Here is a 21,044-nt window from a genome sequence, read left to right as displayed (position 1 = left end):
CTATATACGATTCAATATAGTATCTGATTATTTTAGGATCAACATTTAGTTCAATGACAAACTCATCATGGACGTGCAGGCGATAAAGTTCGGAATAACTGACACGTTATTCTTTGTTTCGCTCTATTCTAGACAATCGCATTGTTCTATGATGAGTTCGGTATTGAAGTATGCCTGCAACCACACTTATTATGCCATGTGTTATTGGGGCTTGTCTCATATATACTTACGTATTAGTAGATGACACGAGCTATTATACTTACGCGAATGGTCTAATGATGACGTCTGTTTTTTTCTGAACACGTTAGGGAGTCCATAGTTAATTATTCATGGCTGGCATGCTATATTTGTGAATGCGCGTAGTCTGCTGCGCATTTGAATTGAGCGAAGAACAGACCTGCTATTTACAGCAACTACGATACACATCGAGTCGTGAAGATGGACTCTTTGAACTCCAGTGAATCGATGTACCAGGCTGTCAACAATACCGTAGATGAGTACAAACTTTCGAGTTATACAATAATTATCACCACCGTCTTTTATGTGATAATATTCATACTCGGCGTGATTGGTAACGTGTTAGTCCTATTCGTTGTATGCTGCAACAAAGACATGGGCAACTCTACCAACTATTTCTTGGTGAATCTCAGCGTGGCCGATTTACTTGTGTTGGTTTTCTGTATGCCGGTAGCCTTGCTGGAGACGTATATCATACGACCCTGGCTGCTAGGTGAAGTAATGTGTAAGTCTAATGTAGTCTGTTACTTAAACATACGTATGTTACGGAGATGATATACCCTTTACCATGGGAAATACAAACACACATGCAATTTCATAGTAAATAAGTATATTTCTATGTTGTAATGTCATACGACCATGGTTGCTGGGTGAAGTGATGTGTGAGTATAAATGAATTGAATTTTCGTATACTTTTCCGGTAATGCCTGCTATCAGAATTGTGCCATGTATTGTTTGATGACGTATTGTGAATATAAACATATTAATACGAGTTTAATAATATCATCAAGTAATAATTGAGGCGTTATGACTGGTGTTCATGACGAATTCACGATTCATTATGCTATATTGTTTGCTTGTTTTGATGTTTCGTCTTTAAAATGAAATATAGTTTCAGTTTATGGAGTTTGTGAAAATATTTATATAAAAAAAAACATGATATGCACGGTTTGATATGCTTGCAATTATAATTTAACAATTGTGGATGAGACTGTGTGATCCCAATTTGACTGGGTTGTATGTAATTGTACTGTTCAATCCATATTGAGTTGAGAATTTAATTTGATTACTTTTCGTGACGATTTAAAATCAATTTTGAATGGTGATTTTAATAAAGTCAAAAGAAATAGAAAAAATGACGTACACATAAATAGGTACTTATTCATTAAACTACCTACGTGTTTATTTTCTCGTAACACTGTGTGAACAGCAACATATATATGAACTACCGAACTTACATTCATGTTCTCATTAGTTTACGCACGTGTTGATAAGTAAAAAAAATATGCCACGTATCTGTACATTCGATCTCGTTAATGACTTCGGAGAGGAAAATAAGAACACGGTGTGTGTTTGAGTAAGAAAAAATACAGAAGTCACAATTGTTTGTTATACAATATTCCAGCATTGGTGCACCCTAAAGTGTTGTTGTGTTGGCTTTTAGACCATGTAATTTGTTATAACGAGAGATGTTTTATGTGCCATTTTCGCTTATTTTAACGTAGTAATATGTTGTATTTGGCACTTTTCCGAAATCGCAGCTATAGTTGTTCTATGATAATTTCATAGCTGTACATCCTAATTAGAAACTTTACACGCCACATTCTTGATACTGATCACATTATTTTAAATAATAAACGAAAAACTAGTAGAACATGGATTTGAATGCTTACCAATATTGTCGGAAGAAAAGATTGTTTTATGTTCATTGATGCAATCAATGCAAACACACTCTTCACCTATTGACGTGCAAATTAGTGTATATCTTTGTTTAATTCTAATATCAAAACGAGCAAGTAAATGATCAGCGGACACTTTCTTCAAAGATATAAATTTGTTATCAATTCACATATTTGGACAAAACGAACACAATATTCTAGTAAAAACACAAATGTAGAAATGTTATGCAAAATCGCTTCAAGGATGTTTCTTCTGATTCAATCTATTTTTCAGAAAAAAAAATCATTTACTTTGCAATCACAAAATTATTTACTTTGCAATTACGTGATCGCGTGAAGGTTACGTATGATGTACTGTGTATTTAGTGTGAAGCATTGACTTTTGTAAAATATATAGAATAATATCAACTATCAAAATCAATTCTTCTATAATAGATATTCAATAATAATATGACTTCTTGAGAACTTCTACTACGTCCCTAAACGTTGTCTGTCTGTAAGTATTTATTAAATCTTCTACTCCACAAAAACGCAATTTCCCTTTCTCTGCAATGTTCTTTGCAACGCTATTGCTTCTCGTTGTGTCTCGAAAGGGTTTATTGATTGCATTTTAATAGTATTTTCAATACCCGATAACTGCTTTTATAGAGCGTTCCTTTCTTATTTATTTCTGAAATATCAGTAAATCATGTTGCATTGTTGCAAGTTATAATTTTGTATCAGATCAGATATTCAATAAATGACCATAATTAATACAGCACACGATCAACGAATTGATTATCGCCATTCGATAATGCACTCTACAGTATACTGAGATTAAAAGTGGTTATAGAGATGCGGACTGAAAACGCCTGTCAGACACCAGTATATAGTTAATTCGTCAAGGTCTTCCTTCTCATATGGAGTCTTATTTGTGATAGATGAATGCATTCAACGCGTTTGACATTTACGTAACTTGGCAGCCTTCCACGGTTGATTATATTCGAAGTACGGTATGTAAGACGTGGCATACAGTATTGACAATTCAAATGAATCTTCGACATTTAATAATGATAAATTGAGTTGATAGTATTTAGTTGTCAGGCATACACTTGAATGTGGCTTTCATATATTCCGGTATATTTGTTTCGTGTACGTTGGTTAGGTCAAACCATATTTTTTTAATTGGTCTTCGAATTCGTATGTAATAAACTAGAGAATAATTACATTTTCAATATAAACCATAATCTATCAAATAACAGCCACAACAGTCTTCGTTGGTTGCGTTTCAATACAATAATATTCATTCGGTATAAACCGCTGGCATGTGACTAATGACGTTTTGATTTAATCTCATAGCAAGTGATTACAGAAGAGCACACTGTGATTGAATTAAATGATGGCATCCACAAGACGCGTTTGCCTTGAATTCAATCACTTTGGCACAATATTGTAAGGTCAGCATCAATTTATAGGGGCGCGTCTGGTCGATGCGTTCTACGATGTTAGCACATAACATCCGATAATCATCAGATGTATATCAGACTAGACTATCATTTTAATCATGTCTTCGAGATGTTTACAAGCGACAAGCGACGCATATTAAACGGAATGTACCTATGTATTAATACTGCTGTCAACTATGTGTGTATTAATATATTTACTCTATTCCTATAGTGAATTGGAAGTTTTTTTTATAGTTGTTCACACACTAGAGTATAACGCTTCTACCTAGGTCACATAGCGGAGTTTAATTATCACACATAACATTATTGCGATTTTGTCATAAATTCTTGCCATGAAAAACATGTAGTCGCAATGTAAATTTAGTTTTAGGTTCCCGCATCAACCATAAACGTTAGGTGTATAATGTACGGTGAGTTCGCAGTTAGTTTTATGTTCAACATAAAATAAAACAGTGAAAACCTAAAGATATGAAAATCACAAACGGAGATATCCGTGTATTACAGTCACAAGTTCGTGGTCATGCCAAAGAGAATGACACTTTCATTTGGTCATTACTGGTAAAAAGCCATGATAGTAGAAAGTCATGTCGTGAACATGCCCATTCTGCCATAAGTGTATCACACGTCGAAACGGCGAATCAATATCTGTCTATACTTATCTATAAAAGCGATTCCTTAAATTCAAGAATAATTTGACCACTCTTGCATTGTGTAGGTGGCGTTGCCGATATAATGGTATCTTCACTGTCGACACGCGGACTGTATATTGTATTTGCTTATTTACTTGTTGAATCGGAAATCGAATGGAACGACAGTGAAATGTTGATTCTAACCACTAATGGGTTTAAAATCAATTCCGCATGTCGTGCACAAGTAAGGCAATTGCTAGAGCACGTATGCCAGCCTTCCTTATTGACCGTCGTGTGTGTGCCAATAATAGTCACTGGCATAAAACGACACCAAACGGGCGTGGGTATAAATAGTGACACAGTTAATGAAAATGGAGACAGTTTCCAAAATCACAATTCGTATAAAAAACACAAGCGAACGACTGACTGACAACCGTATTACAACAATAATACCGAGGAAAAAATAACGAAATGTAACAACTCCGTGTACTCAGGTGCTCGTGCTACAAATACTACTCGTCCCCGAGATTGAGTTGGGAAATGCGAACCAGTAATCTAGGACAAGTGATATATAATAAAGATAATAATATACTGATGACGATACAACATAAATCCCATCTCTTGCCATTCTTGCCTATTGGAAAGCTACACATTCAAGGTTCGAAGCAGAATTCGTCGTTTTTGTGGTCACTGTTTTGTTTCTGAAGTACCATCACTAAATGTAAAAAATGCTGAGAAAATGTATGTCATCAATAATATGCAGTTTGGGCTTATTTTGTATATTGATTCTCTGCACATCGTTTTATTTTAGAAGAATCACGTCTCTTATTATATTCTAGTCAGTGGCACTGCATCTTATTCGTCACATGATATAGTAAGTAAATATTCAACATAACAAGACGTTTCGAGCCTTTTGTCGGTAGCATTTAAAAAATGTTCGTTTAGATATTCACTTTGTTTCTCATTACAAGACATATCTGCTTTTACTTTTTAATTGTGTACATGCTTCATGGGTATTTGAAAATTAAAAAAAAGTTCACATTGGTTATACATGTACCACTTTCAGGACAAAAGAAAGAAGGAAATTGACAATATTGAACAAAGTAAAACACGACTTGACATCTTGTTTTTATTTCATATTATAGTATATATCTACATCTAACAATCACCTCTGTGACTCCTAACACACACTCCTCATAGCCTAGTTGATATATTATGGACATACTAGCAGGAAACAACCATATTGACCGACCAGTACTCATAGTACAGACAAATATCACTCAGTTTTTAGAGAACATTGGATAATTCAAGCAACATGAACAGCTGGAATTCTACTTTTGTCAATTCCACCCAACAATTATCGCTATCCGCTAATTTTGAAATGGGCCCTGTAGTCATCTAGAAGAAATGTAATCAGAATAACCGGTTTTCCTACCATACTTTATATACATTTCTAGATTCAATGCTGTGCCATTCCTAAACGAGAAACTGCGTGCCGCTAAAATCTGGACTGACCAACGACGCACCAAGTCGATTAACGAAGAGGGAAACGTTTCTGTTTTACCGAATTGAGATACAATGGAAGTTCTAATCTGACTTTCCCCTACAATCTTTCATTTTCAGAAGAGTATTGATGTACATTAATATAATAACTATGTTTATAAACTTTGACTGGTTTGGTAATAAACGGGTAATTATTATTCATAAATTCGTGTCATGATTCGCTCACTAATTTTAGTTATATATCAGTATGGCTTCTATTAAAACATTTAATACACGTTGCGTAAACGATCCTTTTTATACTCTGCATTATTAAATGCTGTTGGCACCGGAAATCTGATGTGTTATTGCTACATAGACGTACCCTTATTAATAATAGATGGAAGTATTACTAATACAGATCATGTCGCTTGACATTCCACTGAAGAGCAAAATTGAGGCATTGATTTTCCATCTTTTTCAAATTCATTCGTCGTGTCTATTAAATATTAACCCTTGTGCCATTGACCAAGCGCAATGACACGAACATTGTGTACGCCCATTGTATTAATTTATCATGTTGACGCTTGACAGTACTGTAATTTTCAAGTTTTGCAAAGTGCCCTGTTTTAAGTTCGATTACTCGTACTCAGTCCAGCGTGGAAGCCAACTACAAGATGACAAACACAAAACATGTACAGTTTACCAGTGGTCATGACAGTTGTATGAATGAAAATGAAACACGCCACGGCCTATTTGTTAACACGCGTATCAAATAAATAGATCAGACCTCACAGTACAAATTATTCACATAGTTGTCAAATAAGTAGTCACATTTCAATATGAATCAAACAAACCGCACTTTCCATGTTTAATAATTAATTAATAATTAAATGGGTTTGTGTGATAGAACAATCAGTCATATACTAGCTAAGTAGAAGGACATAGATCTCAAGGGTTACGTTTTGGCTGTCTTGCTCAACTTGTTTTATGTCTGATGGTCTAGTCTGTTTCAAAATCTAGTTTCTTGCAATGTGATAACTACTATTGAGTAAGAAGAATCAGACAGGTGCTTCATTCAATCGATTATTATAATAGTAAATATATGTCAACACGGTTGCGCGTGTATGTTAATACATTGCTCGCAGTTTACCTATCGTATTGGTACAGTTATTGTTACCACCCACCCACCTCCCTCCCCCACACCAACTAAAAATGCACCCATAATATTCCCACTCTCTAAGATATATGATATAGCTAGTATGCCTACTTTATTTCAGTGCCTTTTTAATCAGTGAATTGCCGCAGTATAGTGTATAGACTGCTTAATAGGTTGGTACCGATATTAAATTGCACACTTAGTAATATGTAACCTTCTGGAAAACCCCAGATGGTGGTGAGAAGTTGTTTTAATCCCACGTGTACTCATATCTCTTGAGATCATACGCAACACACGGAGTGTATGCTCACGACTTGTCGCGTGCATGTTTGAAGGTAACGTGATCAAATATATAAATAGTAGTTAATCAAACAAACGCTTCGTGACAAGGAAATCTTCGACACTAAACATCATCCGCAACTATACAGAGACCATGTGAACGTGCGTGGTTGACTCGAAGTAGGCGTCACCGATACACCACACAAAACATTGTCAAATTATGTTAATGAGAAACTTGTTTCAACAAACCAAATATATATAGCTACATAGCTTTCCAATCTCATCATTGACCAAGTCTAGTATTAGCTGTAATATTCAAATTAATGTATATATCTTCAAGTCATATATTAAAAGCAAAATTAATATTATTGTTGAATATTGACATGAAATATATATTATTTAACAAATCGCTGGTTTTGTCTAATTAATTATGAAAAACTCACACGACAAACACGCATTAATTCTTAAAGGTCTATATAACCATAATCCGCAACCACTTTTGATGTAGAATAAAACAAAACTAAATATGTGTGTTGAAATACTCTAGAAAGGAAACGATCGCCTCAGAAGTGGTAAATTGTCGACTTATTGAGTCGTCCAAAATAAAGAAAGTCTATCACCATTGGCGCCAGACTACGTAGATATAAACGGAGTGTTTATATCCTAGCTGGGTTCGACCGTGCATTATCGGTTGTCTAATAGATCTTTTATGAATTTCATGATATCTCGCAAACTTTCACAATTAGAAGACGATTATTGAAATCTCGTCCAATCTTTTTTAATCCAATACGCATTACACTTGTCAAAATGGATAACTTACAAGTGATTCTTAAAGATTAATAATTTGTTGAAAGTCTTTTTGGCACTTGTTCCAGGTGAATTTTTAATATAAGCCGTTAGTAATATTTTGTTCGTGTAAAATATTTTCCTCCATTCCCACTTTCAATATTTCAACCAATTTGAGAAAGTTCAGCGTTCGTGTGAGATAAGATTAAAGGGGCTTTTGTACTCACTTCGATACTTATATTATTGGGTTTGTATCATAATTCCACGTATTGTCAGATGCATGGCATACACTCTCACAAGGAATAGATTCAAGTGGCCAGTACAAAATCCGAAAATAAAAAAGATTAATAAATTATCAAATTGTTACAGGAGTGTTAAAATACACTTACGTAGTACAATAAACACCACTGAAACATGTAGGTTACTCTTGCACTATTGGTCTGTATATTGAGATTTTATGATACAAAACAATTGGTATACACTCATCATGCCCGTTTGTGTGTTCGTTTCGTGGATAAATGTCAGGTCGTCTTACACTTTATTATTCTATTTTATATGGCAGTTCACTCTTTACTCAACAGGTATGACAGTAAAGTAATGGTCATTCTCATTCAGAAATTCCAATATTTTCCAATTTACTGAAGATCCGTTAACGTCGGAAAAACTATTTGATTTTTAAGAACAAATAAATTATACTTTGCTAAATATTCATATTGACCACGCCAATAAATTATAGCATAGGTAACAGATAGAAGTATAATATATGCATTAAAAATGCAATTTTCGCAATGCATACTCAGGCACAGGCTAATGCCTTTCTTGTTCTACGTTGGGAACATAACGTACACACCTTGATGAATGTTAACAAATAAAGAGTGATGTGCAAAATATGTATTATGGGACTCTCAAACACATTAGTTTCTTTTCTGACTCGGTTTTCGAATATTGATAATAAATCTCCTAACAATAGTTTCTATTACATTTTTGTTTTTTCAAACGTTTCCTCGCTAGACGTAAATTGGCTAGACACGCCTGAAAATGGGATGAAGTATTTTCGCCCTATTTAACGTATTTTTTCTAGCCACACGTTTAAATTTTGAACTTTGTGAAAAATATATTTGCCGGGTAACGTGCATTTCACTACGAAAATAACGCACACAAAAGGATCGCTTTGAATATCGTTAGTTTCTGGAGCAAAGTCTCTACTACGCGTGTAACATATTCGATAAATCATATCATTCTATTATTCCATCTATCTATTTGAGTGTATATTAACGCACATTTAACTTAACTTTTGGACATCAATATTTCTAATAACAACACTTTTATTTTACAATATCACAGTAAATTCATTCTATAAATGTATTCGTAATTCAAAATGACATGTTCATCGTTTCCTTGTATTTGAAATGCCTTTCTTGGAGAAAGAGTAATAGAGTAAGAGTGAAGAGTAATACCATATTCAAGCACTGGAACAATAACGTAATTTTTAGGGGTTTGTTTTATATATAGCACAGTGTAATATAAGATGCAACATATATAAGAAATCCCCTCTGTGTTTCGCGAGAACTGCCCGGGGCATCATTCGCATTCCCTTATTGTATTTTGGTGATAAGTTCCGTCATGTTTTTTTTTTTACAACAACCTATATACTGCCTAGTGGAAATAGAAAACATGAAATCAAAGATGTGCGTCATAGTAACCACAAATGGACTAGGCTCATGCCATATGGTTGTCACGGCTACCATGCATGTGACGATATTTTGATAGTTTTGTTACTCTACCCTGACCTGGACGACATTTCAATAAAACAATCATCTAATTGATGTTAGCAGAAATGTCATGTACGGAGGTTATTCGAAATTCCACTAGCGGGATGCAACATATTGTGTATGTATCCACTTAGTGCATACTACTAATAATAATAATACTATTTTTTCCAGGCAATAGTCACCTGATAAGAGGTACAAAAAGGTAATTTTTTGTCAAAGTTAATATGAAAGTCATAATAATACATGTTCTTCCTTGCGTCAATAGCGTGATGTGACGTGATCAGTAATCTAATCCAATCTAACCCTTTCTAAGAACTCACAGTCAGTCGGTGTAATGGATAATGGTTGGTAATTAGAAGTTTGTTTCCGGGTTTTATCTCCTTCTGAGACTGGATTTTCAGGTTATTGAGTATATATGATTCTGAGATACACATTTATTGCTGGCTCAATGTCAATGTGGGAAACTGAATACAGAATGATGCTGGTCACTGGGGTCTTCGGCTACTTCATCGTAATTGTGTGTACATTCATCACCCTTAGTTGAGAGATGCCAATTCACGTCTTGTGCCTGGTACTCACGCATTTTCTGAAGCATGAATATATATTTGGGAATCGGTATCACTGTCTGTACTACGGTATCTTATCAATGTTTAGTGTGTTCCCTAACTTTTTTAACAGCCATTTTTATATTGGTATTACCCACGTGCTATCAGTATTGCCATGCCCTGAATTTTTAAAGAAATCAATACTTTGTTGTGTATTTGTATGCTCCAATTCAACCTTTCATTCTATAGCAAGTAATTTGGAATTACATAGGCATAGTTGGTCACCTGCCTTGATAGGTGATGCATCGGACAAAGATTTTAGCCAGTGATTGAAATGTGTGGGATACAATACTTCTTCTTGTAAAACCAAAGGATTCCAAGATTATTCTTATCGTTAGTTAATATTTCACTGGATACATGTTAAAATTTAATGTGGTAACAGTAATTCACAAACTTCACACTATAGAGCCTTTATCATCAACTGCCTTACTCCACGACCCTCCAACCTCTGCACCTTCTTGTTCTTCGAAACACTACGCTGATGGTAGAAGTTTGGTCCCTGAATCGACGTATTACTCTACATTCCCATCATAAACCACAGTGTCATATGAAGCAGTGATTATGTAACACAAAAAGAAAAATAAGACACAAATAAGAAATCCCACCTTTCACGGTCACGTCTCCGAGTTCGTATAAGATGGTTGATGCAACGAAATAGCCGCACTTTTAGGTGTATTGTATATGTGTAAAACAACACTTACACAATTAGAAAAAAATAACCTACTTCTCAAAGTTGATGCATGGAGGCGACTTATGTATTTTCTCGGTAAAAGCAAAGTTATGAATGTTGTGATTATCAAGAATCTCAAACTTCAAGTGCCAATCATTTATGCTTCCCATAATGGCTTTAAAGCGAAAATAGTTGAACCACATGAATAGAATATCGAGAATAATCCATTACGAATATCGGTAATTCGTCATACAAGTAGTTGCCTATGGCTATTCACGGAATATCCATAATTGAAGTGCTTTATAACAATATATTAATAATTACGCTGAATAGGTGTTCTTCTTCTTCACAGATACAAATGACACATGCTGTGATCAATCAGGATCACATTGTAAGAAATCCTATTTCAGTAAAAAAAACGTTGTTATTCACGGCATCTGCATTTCTCTTTAACGTTTTAACTTTTATTGGACCCATATTCTTGAAACCCATTACTTATCTTAACTTTATACGACATCAACGGTGCATTGTGAGTTAATATTAAATCACCTGCAGCGAGTAATCTGCGAAACTCTTTTCACGGTCTATTGCATGGCCACTCGATATGGGTTTGTAAACGTATAAAAAACAATTCAGTTTTTTTTATAGTGCCTGAATGAGTTGATACGCGTTTTATAGCATATACAAAAATACATTGATCATATCATATCGACATGCATACATATGTGAAACTCGACTTAGATCGGTCAACGTAGAGATTCCGCCTTAACAATGCAATTCCGCGACCAGTGACAGTGGCTCTGTTGATTTTTTCTCAACTGTTTGTACTATGGGTTATAAGGGTAGCAAATTAACAACACTACAACTTAATAACAAAAAAACTTAATTGCTTAATTATAATGTAAATTTATTCATAAATGGTGTAATACGATATTTCATTAAATTGAGACGAGGATATATACCTCGTGTGATGAGATCCGAATACAAAATATCGTGATATGCAGTAGATGATCATTACGCTAGATGCTAGATGAGACCTACGCTCATGAAAATAGTGAGCAAATGAGTAAGCACGTCTCGGTTGTGTATATGACTACACTTGCTTTTTCACACAGCGAACTTTTCCGATGTGTTTTGTGACGTTGAATTTAGGCGAACCTTTATCGCATATTACCGGGGTATATATATATGTGTGTGTGTGTATCTTCCCTGGTTATTTTGCTCACTTCGTGACTTTGGGTCGTTTTGAAAACTTGTCGACCTCTGTCTTTCCACGTTTATGACAGTGTATGACTACGTAAAGTATGTAGTGTACGTTTTTTCACGTTCTAATTAGTCAGATTTATCTAACGCCATCTAATGTCAATTGTGATTAACAACTGAAAATCACTGATGAGATATATTTGTACAGCCTGAAAGTAGATTATACCGAATAAACCACGCGCTGCCGCGACGACGAGGTGAACTAAGTGTTATCCGTATTACAGAGAGCATATCAATTTCCCTACTGGTCTGGAAGCAATATTTAAAAAGTAGCATATAAATTGAATTCATTCAACCCAGGAGAGTATAAGCTAACTCCATGTAAAAAGGGATCATTGTACTGTTGAATCAATTCCCCCGGTGATCAACTTTTGAGACATGGGTTAGGTCACCGGATGTAACCAAAACTCATTAGGAGTCATTGCGTGTGAAATACACATTTTCTGGTAAAAACATATTTCTTCAGTACTATAAGTTGCATACCATATCTTCTATTCACATATTAAACATATTATAGTGACAAAGTTATCATTTTTAGGTTTGTACAATGTTATTTGTTTTTACTTGTTTTTAGTCACATTTGTTTTCAAAACATCATCTTTCGATGTTTGAAATTCAAGGTCATGATCTTAGTATGATTCATATATGATGTGCCAAAGTCATGTGTGTGTAAATGTGTGTCTATTCTGAGTAGATAATATGCAAAAATGAAAATTCTTAGAAAATAAATACTTTTAGAAATAAATAAAGGATTAACTTTTTGGGCATGGCACTAGGTAAGTTCACACTGCTAGCAATGATATAATCTTAGAATTAATTAGAAACAATCATCAAACAAATAACAATGACCTGTAACACTAGGTAAGTTTGACGTTTATCATACGACCATGGCACACACAATGCACACTATGCACACTTCAATATCAATCAGGAGACGCAATGTTATCGAAACTCAACGTTTCAAAAACAAATGTGACACAAATGTATATTTATATACCAAAATTATAATAATTTTCACTATATTGTAATCACTATCGATTATGAAAGTATCTTTTTAAACACTCACCTTTAATAAATATGTATAAATACCGATACCTGACACTAAACCAAAACAAAATACATGTCAAAATTGTAGATTGTTCAATTTGTATATTCTAAAACGGAAAACTATATTCTTGCCACCATATATATATATATATATATATATACGATATGAAGTATATGGTACAGAAAGTATTTTTTAGAAAATATATATTTTCCTAAAATTTTAATATCTTTCCTCAGGGCAATACCTGAATAAATTGTACAAACACACGTGCATGATGCGACCCAATTTGCATATGAACAAGCCAATAATTGGAGGAAATAAATGAGAAAACTCACATCACTTCAATCAAAAGTTCATTTCAATCAAATGTTAATTTCGCCATTCAATTCAAAATATAGCATGCCAAGCAGAAGACTCTTAAATGTTCACGAATTTTGAATCAAGTACTTTCTGACACTTTTTTTGCATTCCACGCCTGCTTTGAATTCTTTCTAATCGATTCTTTTGACATTCATATTTATCATATTTATATATTGCAAAATCTGAAACGCATGATTTCTTTTTGAAATATTTTTCGATGTGTCTATGCATATCATATTCTGTGTATTTAGTGACAGACTGAATGTCTCGCTTAATATGATGACTTATGAAATAAATTTAGACGAGAGATGAGGATTTATTAAAAAAAGAGAATTAAGACTTAGACTTATGAATTTCAAAGATGGTTTTCTTGAGTGTGTCAGAATGCAGATTTAAAAAATATGCTCAGTTTGTGCGAACATGAACAAGTAAGCAGGAACTGGGATTTCCAATTATTGAAAGAGGCAAGGAAACCAACATCTGAATTATAAAATGTTTATTGACAATTATATCAAAATGTTCTTGTTTAAAGTAAATTTTGACACGTTTTTTCCAACGTGAATGTACCAGTATGTAAAACAGTGTGTCGTTGCTATGCAACAATAATGTATCACGTGTGAATATTGACCACATAGAGTATACTATATATATTTTTTTTTCATTTGTAGATTTTAAAGATTTCAAGCTATGTGAATTACAAATTGTGGTTACTTGGTTAGATATAACGACAACACAATATCAGCATTATCCAAGTTAGTTAGTTTCTACGTTGCGTTTTACATCATATCAGTAAACATATACGATGTTATAGAAACAACGATGTGGAAGTAGGAGCTAAATAATAAAATCTTCCTCGCAAAATGTCATTATTATATCAACATATTCTTCTCTAATGTGAAATATCTCTGGGGTAAAACATAAGTTACTGTGATATGTAAGACGCACAAGTCAAGTAAGGAAATCTAATTTCCGATACGTTAGGCAGCCATGTGTATAAATCGATAAAACTAGTGAATTATGGGAACGTGTTATCCATGAACATTTTCACATGTTTTTGAAATGCAGTTCAAAGCTGCTGCTTTGGTATTTTCACTGATTTGCTCGTCAATGGTTTATATAATTTGTTTACGTCGCAAATCGGGATTCCCGTATGTCTAAGAAATAACCGATTGACAAAATTGATTTTCTTGTCGCTTGATTAAGAATTGGTAGAACTTTAACAATAACTGGGGAATATATGATTTAGTGTACGTGTATAGGGGGAATAGATTGAAATATGTTGTTGTAATAATTGAAAAATTAATTGATTAAAACTTACACTCACATTTCGTCGATTTCCTAGGATGTGCCCGACTTTGAAAATGAGTTTTTAATGTCACCATGTATGTGTTCACGTATATGTATGTATACACCAATATTGTTTCCTGGGATAATTCATTCCAAAACAATAATGAGATTAAAAATATTTTAAAGGCAGTTAAATATCTCGGGCTGTCACCAGTCACAAGGGAAAGATTGGCCTAACCCCGGATTACACTAGTTTACACTCGACCGGGTTGCACCAGTTACCAATATGGGTAGACTGACCTAGACCTAAGGTTAAACTAGTAAACTTGAGGGGTAAACAGACCTTGACCTGGATTGCACGAGTTAACTTGGATACAATACTCCAAATATAAAGTATGGTTCGTTATAAAATAAATAAATAAATAAATAAATAAATAAATAAATAAATAAATAAATAAATAAATAAATAAATAAATAAATAAATAAATAAATAAATAAATAAATAAATAAATAAATAAATAAAAGAAAATATTATTTTTATCCCTAGATTTCAATTTTACCATTCTATTGGCTTTCGTAGGAAGGGAAAGGGAAAGTTTTAAAATCAATTTCTGTTCATATACAATAGGTTATAGACCAATACAATATCGCAAAAACAAATTCAAAACTTGTCAAATACATATTTTTATCATAACTGATTTAAACTGATCATCGAATCACTTTCTACACACCGGAAATTCTGTCTAGAGAAAGTCGCGTTTATTTACTGACTTTAAATGTCAAACTGTCTGTTTAATCATTTATTGCTCTGTAAACTCGACATGCTTCAGAATACATTACAATCAATCTCTTCTGATTACAGGGCATCAAACAAATTGTGCAATTTTCACAAGACATACACAGCTTGTCATTTCCTCTAAGTGCTCCAACAAGGCCCCGATATGTCTAAGGCCTGCCAGAATGATCACTTGCACGCATGCACCCTGCCAAGTCAGCCTGCAAAAATTGTCTACACGTTGTCAATTAATGAAGTTTATGTGATTTCCACATGCAGTACCGAACAATACAAAAAGTTTCATTTCAAAAAACACACACAGCGGGGGGGGGGGGTAATTTGATAACTTGGCAATATGTAAATACTATATTTTTTTTTCAATTTATGTAATTTTTTTTTTCACCTCAACATAGTATTTATTTATATTTTAAATGTGAAAATACATATAAATGCCATACATCACTAACAGCATGCTGAAATAATCGGTATTAAGTTGAAAATGAATGACAAAATATTGCAAAATATTGCACAGACAAGAATTCACTGACTGATCACATGGTGATTGGTAAGAAAATATTTTTAATTCACAATGACAGAACTGAATACAGATAATATGAACAGGATGGTTGATGCCAATTTGATTATTCTATATTCTTATTATACAACTTACGCCTCCGGTGTTGTAGGTTCCGGTGAGGTTAGGGTGCAAACTCCTCAGTCTGTCCCCACGGCCACCGCGAGGGTGACTCTTCTTCTTTTCATGCCCACTGAGTCACACAGGCTATTAGTCAATGAAATTTGTTTAGACATGCCTGATTTTCTCAAATCATTCAAGACGATCTATCTAGAGGATAGAAAGGGGATGCATATAATACAAAAAATGCTGTAAGAGCATACGACTGCCCTGATCTCGCGTCTCCGTAAAACATTAAACACTCTTCCATGGGAACTCAGAAAGCCCCAATAAAGAACGAAACACGTATACAAAAAACCACAATGATGATGCTCGTAAAACTACTTCTGGTGAAATACTCAAACGTGAACACAGACTGCCTTCTAAATAAGTCATGAAATACATTCTCTGTCACCTCGTGAGTTCACGGATGTATTGATTACTTGAAATTTTATTTCTTGAAGGAAACGAAAAGCATCGCTTTTGACGACCGGACACTGAACGTTATATGAAGGGCGTATGTCATATTCAAATAAACATTTATCCGGCGTTGCAATCTTATTCGATCCGAATAAGAAATTTAATGTCCTATTTGTAAATGGCGTCCTCCATTATATGTCCACGTGAAGGTAGATAGTGCTCAATCCCACTTATTGTTTATGCACTGACCAATGGTGCAGAACGTTCGGACTTTTTTAAACAATAATACAATAGACTAATAAATGACCTCGTTATTACAGCGGGGTGGGTCTTTATCTGCGCCCTCAACCTATTTATTGACATGCCGGACAGTTCTAAACCACACACATCAACCTACTACCATATATGTACGAAGAATGAAATACATATTAAAGTCCCTGACAATAAGTATCAAATCTACCCGATTCAACATAAACAATCTATGCCTGATCGCTTCACTTCAAGTAATCACAATCTTGTCTGATGTATTAACTTAAGCTATTGTTCCTTCGAGAATTATTGTAAACTAAGAGTGGCGAATAAACAAACAAAAAACGCTTCAAGTGAAGAAAAATGTGGAGTCACAAAATAGTTGAGCGCCAAGCTAAAAAACATCTACAAACAATAGAAATATGCGTTTTGCACTAAAATGAACCACATTATCATAAATAACCCGGGTATGAATAATCTAGAAAAAAACAGAAGATTATAACAGAAGAATATAAAAAGGTTGTTGTTAGATAAAATAGACAAAATGATGTACCGACAACATTTACCATCAATATGGAATAGCACAAGAACGGAAATGGTTACTAAAGGATGACACGGCCACTGATTTACAAAATACGTCGCATTGCCCAATATTTGTACTCAAATCTATTCTCACCCGAATCTAGATCACTATAATGTCAAAGCAAACTATTGTCTAATTGGCCTCAGGTTCACAACACTTCAAAAACCTGCGAAGCCCACTTGTCTCAGGAGGCGCTAACTACAGATCTATATGTGGGATACTACAAGCATTTCTTTCTGGGAAATAACTTACATGAGGTCTTTAAAGCATCGATTGAGACTGATGTTCGTCTACTTTTGTACCAAAAAATAAAAGCCTGATCTGCTTAAAAATTGGCGCCACATTAGCTTATCCTGCATATATACATAAGAACTTTACCGAAGCACTCCTAGATTTAAACGTGTACTTGCTAGTATTAATCTAGACTCTGACGACATCACTCAAAGTTGTTGCAACGTTGCTCATTAAGTTGTATTCATTAGTAATCGAACCAATGTTATATAAAGTCAAAACCTGAGTAGAATACAGGGTTTGCAGGTTGGCACCTGCGCCTACTGAAACGTTAATCACGAAGCATTATTCATTTTTTACACGAATCATTGACTTTCTTAAACTAATGACTAGATCTACGAACGCGCGATAAATTCTTTCACAGAAGAATATACAAAATCACAAGCTTTATGGGATTGTAGATGACAAATAGATTTATTAATCCGTTGGAGATCTCTTTGAATAACGAACATCTTTAGGTTCTTTATCATGCTTTGGAATTGCGCGCTCTTACATAAATAAAACTGGTCCGATATTAGAGATAAAGTCGATTCAAAGTTCGCTCGCTATTTCACCTGTTTATATGTATGCGCTAAACTACATCCATTGTAATTCATATTTAGAAATTGTTTCTTGTTTTTTTGTTTTTTGTGTTTGTGTTTTTTGCCGTGTTCCTCATGAAAGTCTACAGTTGCTAGCTTGTGAGGGCGGTCAAGATCTCGTTCAATTACCAACACGTATCGCGTCATTTTAATTACAATATATCCATCGATACCTTAACTCTAATTAAAAAAATCGTTTTTTACTGTTATTGATATTAACAACGTTATATTAGATAAAGAGCAATAGCTGGGAAAGCATTCGTTCAATTCCATGTGTTTATATGTAAGCTCATACTGAATGAGAGGAAAGTGATTGTTTTAACAATCTGAAATTACATTTCTATGTGGGTTTAAATGCAACCATACACGTACACAATATAGGTCGAATATGTACGGACCATAACAAGTTTCTAGCAAATTGGTAAGGCTATTAAACAATAATATATTGAACGTTTAAGATATAATTTTCCGAAAATGAAAAGTGATTGAAAGATTTACGATGCATGAGTGTAAATGTATATTGCTATAGTTATATGTCTAGTAGTTTGTTGAAATCTCTATACGACTATATTGGGCTTAGATCAATGGTTGGTTAACTAAGGGCTATGTCGTGTCACAAGATTGTCATTTTCCACTTGTGTTTTAATTTTGTTTCGACCTGATTAAAAAGACATTTAACATAAATAATGGATATTTGACAGGTGAACATTTTGTAATATCAGACGAAACAGGTCAAAAGACAACCCGATAGCACGTGTACGACTGATTTCTATAACAGTTCTAATTATATATTTATCTTTTACAGGTAAACTGGTACCTTTCCTGGAATACTCTGCTTCTCAGGCATCCATACTGACTCTGGTAGCTGTGGCTATTGAACGGTTCGTTGCCATATGCTATCCACTGAAGGCACAATACACCATTACACCAAAGAAGACAGTACGGATATGTGGGCTAATATGGCTGATTGCGTGTGGAGCTAGTATTCCGTATCTATTCATGGCGCAGCATACCACTTATGACATCACTGAAAATGGTGACGAGCTGTATGAATGTGGAACGTACAACGATTCTCTCCCTGCTGAGATATACGTCGTTTCCTGCGCTGTGATATTCTTCTTGTTGCCATTGTTTGTACTGGTCGGTCTATATTTAAGAGTGTCACTTGCGCTGAATAAGAAGATGCCTGCCCAGTGCAACAACAGAGTAGTGTTCAACAAGAAAACACAGGAGGCGGCGGACGAGGAATACTCCATGGAAATTTACGGAGGTACATCACACGACGGCGACAGTGGCAATCCACCAGAATATACCCCCCTCAGAGTTACATCAAGACAACGCGCACCTGATCCATTCCGCGCTCAAATGAAAATGCGTAAGCGCGTCGTCTACATGCTGATAGTTGTTGTAGCCTTATTCTTCATCTGTCTACTTCCACAACGCGTCGTCAGCTTGTGGTTCAAATACGGTTCCGCGGAACAACAGATGTCACTCGGTGTTGAGGGCGTGTACACTCTTGTTATTATCTGCCGTATTTTCACCTACATGAACTCATCCATAAACCCAATAATATATAACATCATGTCCACCAAGTTTCGAACGGCATTCTTACGGGCTCTTGGCATCAAAAAGATTCGCAAAAGACAAGACACGACCTCATCTCACAATTCTTCTTTTGCAACAACAAGGTTAAACTCCGTGCAAGCAAGTAGCATGGTCTAGGAAGATACACATAGGAAAATTGCTTCTTATAGCTCTGTGATGAAATAGAAATACTACATATAACGTTCCCTGTCTAAAATAGCGTGTGGTGAATGCACGTTACAGTGACTAGACGGGCATGCGCAATTCGAATCTATGACGTCCCAAACAACAGAATATAAAAAAGCCTAGTTTAATCATAATCAAAGCGACCTACTCAGTTATGATAGCCCTTGGAACAAAATGAAATAGTATAGATGCAGCAGTATGAGATATTTTGTACAGATAATGTAACATATTAACACGCAACCCGGGCAACATTTCATGGTGAGTATGGTAAGATTCATTAGAATTCATCCAAATCGTACAGGAGCAACACTTAATGGCGGATGACGAGATATACATTGATAAGAAGGTGTGTGAGATGCAATGATATACAATTTTTGAACTTCTGCTCCATCTGACATTCTGTCCAACTATGAAATAACTCGTATACTCGTTCGTATACGAAGAATAGTATATCTAATCCTGAAACCCGTATATTAAACACATACGTGTTTCATAACACATTACACGTAGAATTGCCGGAAAAACGTGCATAGATCGTCTGCCATCTTCTTCTCGACGTCTGCTAGTGGTGTCCCGATTTCTTAATAAACGATGTAAAGATGCTTCTATAAAACCTGATTGCGTCCTTCGTCTTCGGTGCACATTTATTTTCTACTAGTGTGTCAAGTTCTTCTTCTGAACTGAAGCTAAATCGTACAGTCTTTCGACGCGGACCATCGATATTAGCGACCGAACTAGCAGACGACATATTGGAAATCACACGATCAAGTGACGAGAGACGTCATCCCCGGGCACTAGTTGATGTACTAGTCTCCCTAGGGAACTATTAATTTCCAATTTCCATGGTGCTACTATGGTAATTTAGCCGATAACACGTGATCCTGTTTTGACCAATTACAGTACAGTATTAACGAGTGATGTGTTATAAGGTATATTATCAGCGAACAGACAGGATATATTGTTCCGGGGCTCCAAACTCGTACAGTTGGGTTCTGTGTGCACCG

The 21,044-nt window shown here is 34.8% G+C and overlaps 1 protein-coding gene across 1 annotated transcript; it reads left to right on the top strand.

Annotated features, from left to right (window-relative positions):
* The first annotated feature begins 438 nt into the window (after positions 1–438).
* Positions 439–19,992, top strand: LOC144354061 (QRFP-like peptide receptor). The gene is made up of 2 exons (XM_078010178.1): positions 439–742; positions 19,076–19,992. The coding sequence occupies exons 1-2, from the start codon at positions 439–441 to the stop codon at positions 19,990–19,992; spliced, it is 1,221 nt and encodes a 406-aa protein (XP_077866304.1).
* The last annotated feature ends 1,052 nt before the right edge of the window (positions 19,993–21,044 follow it).

This window comes from Saccoglossus kowalevskii, chromosome 10 (assembly GCF_978046115.1).
Source record: "Saccoglossus kowalevskii chromosome 10, keSacKowa6.1, whole genome shotgun sequence".
Classification (NCBI taxonomy): Eukaryota; Metazoa; Hemichordata; class Enteropneusta; family Harrimaniidae; genus Saccoglossus; species Saccoglossus kowalevskii.
This window is presented reverse-complemented; position numbering and strand designations above follow the sequence as displayed.

What these genes read in the sequence shown, in the direction of transcription:
- LOC144354061 (XM_078010178.1), top strand. Translation starts at nt 439, where the DNA reads ATGGACTCTTTGAACTCCAGTGAATCGATGTACCAGGCTGTCAACAAT. An exon ending in GCTGCTAGGTGAAGTAATGT is followed by an intron (nt 743 to 19,075) that starts GTAAGTCTAATG and finishes TATCTTTTACAG; the next exon opens with GTAAACTGGTACCTTTCCTG.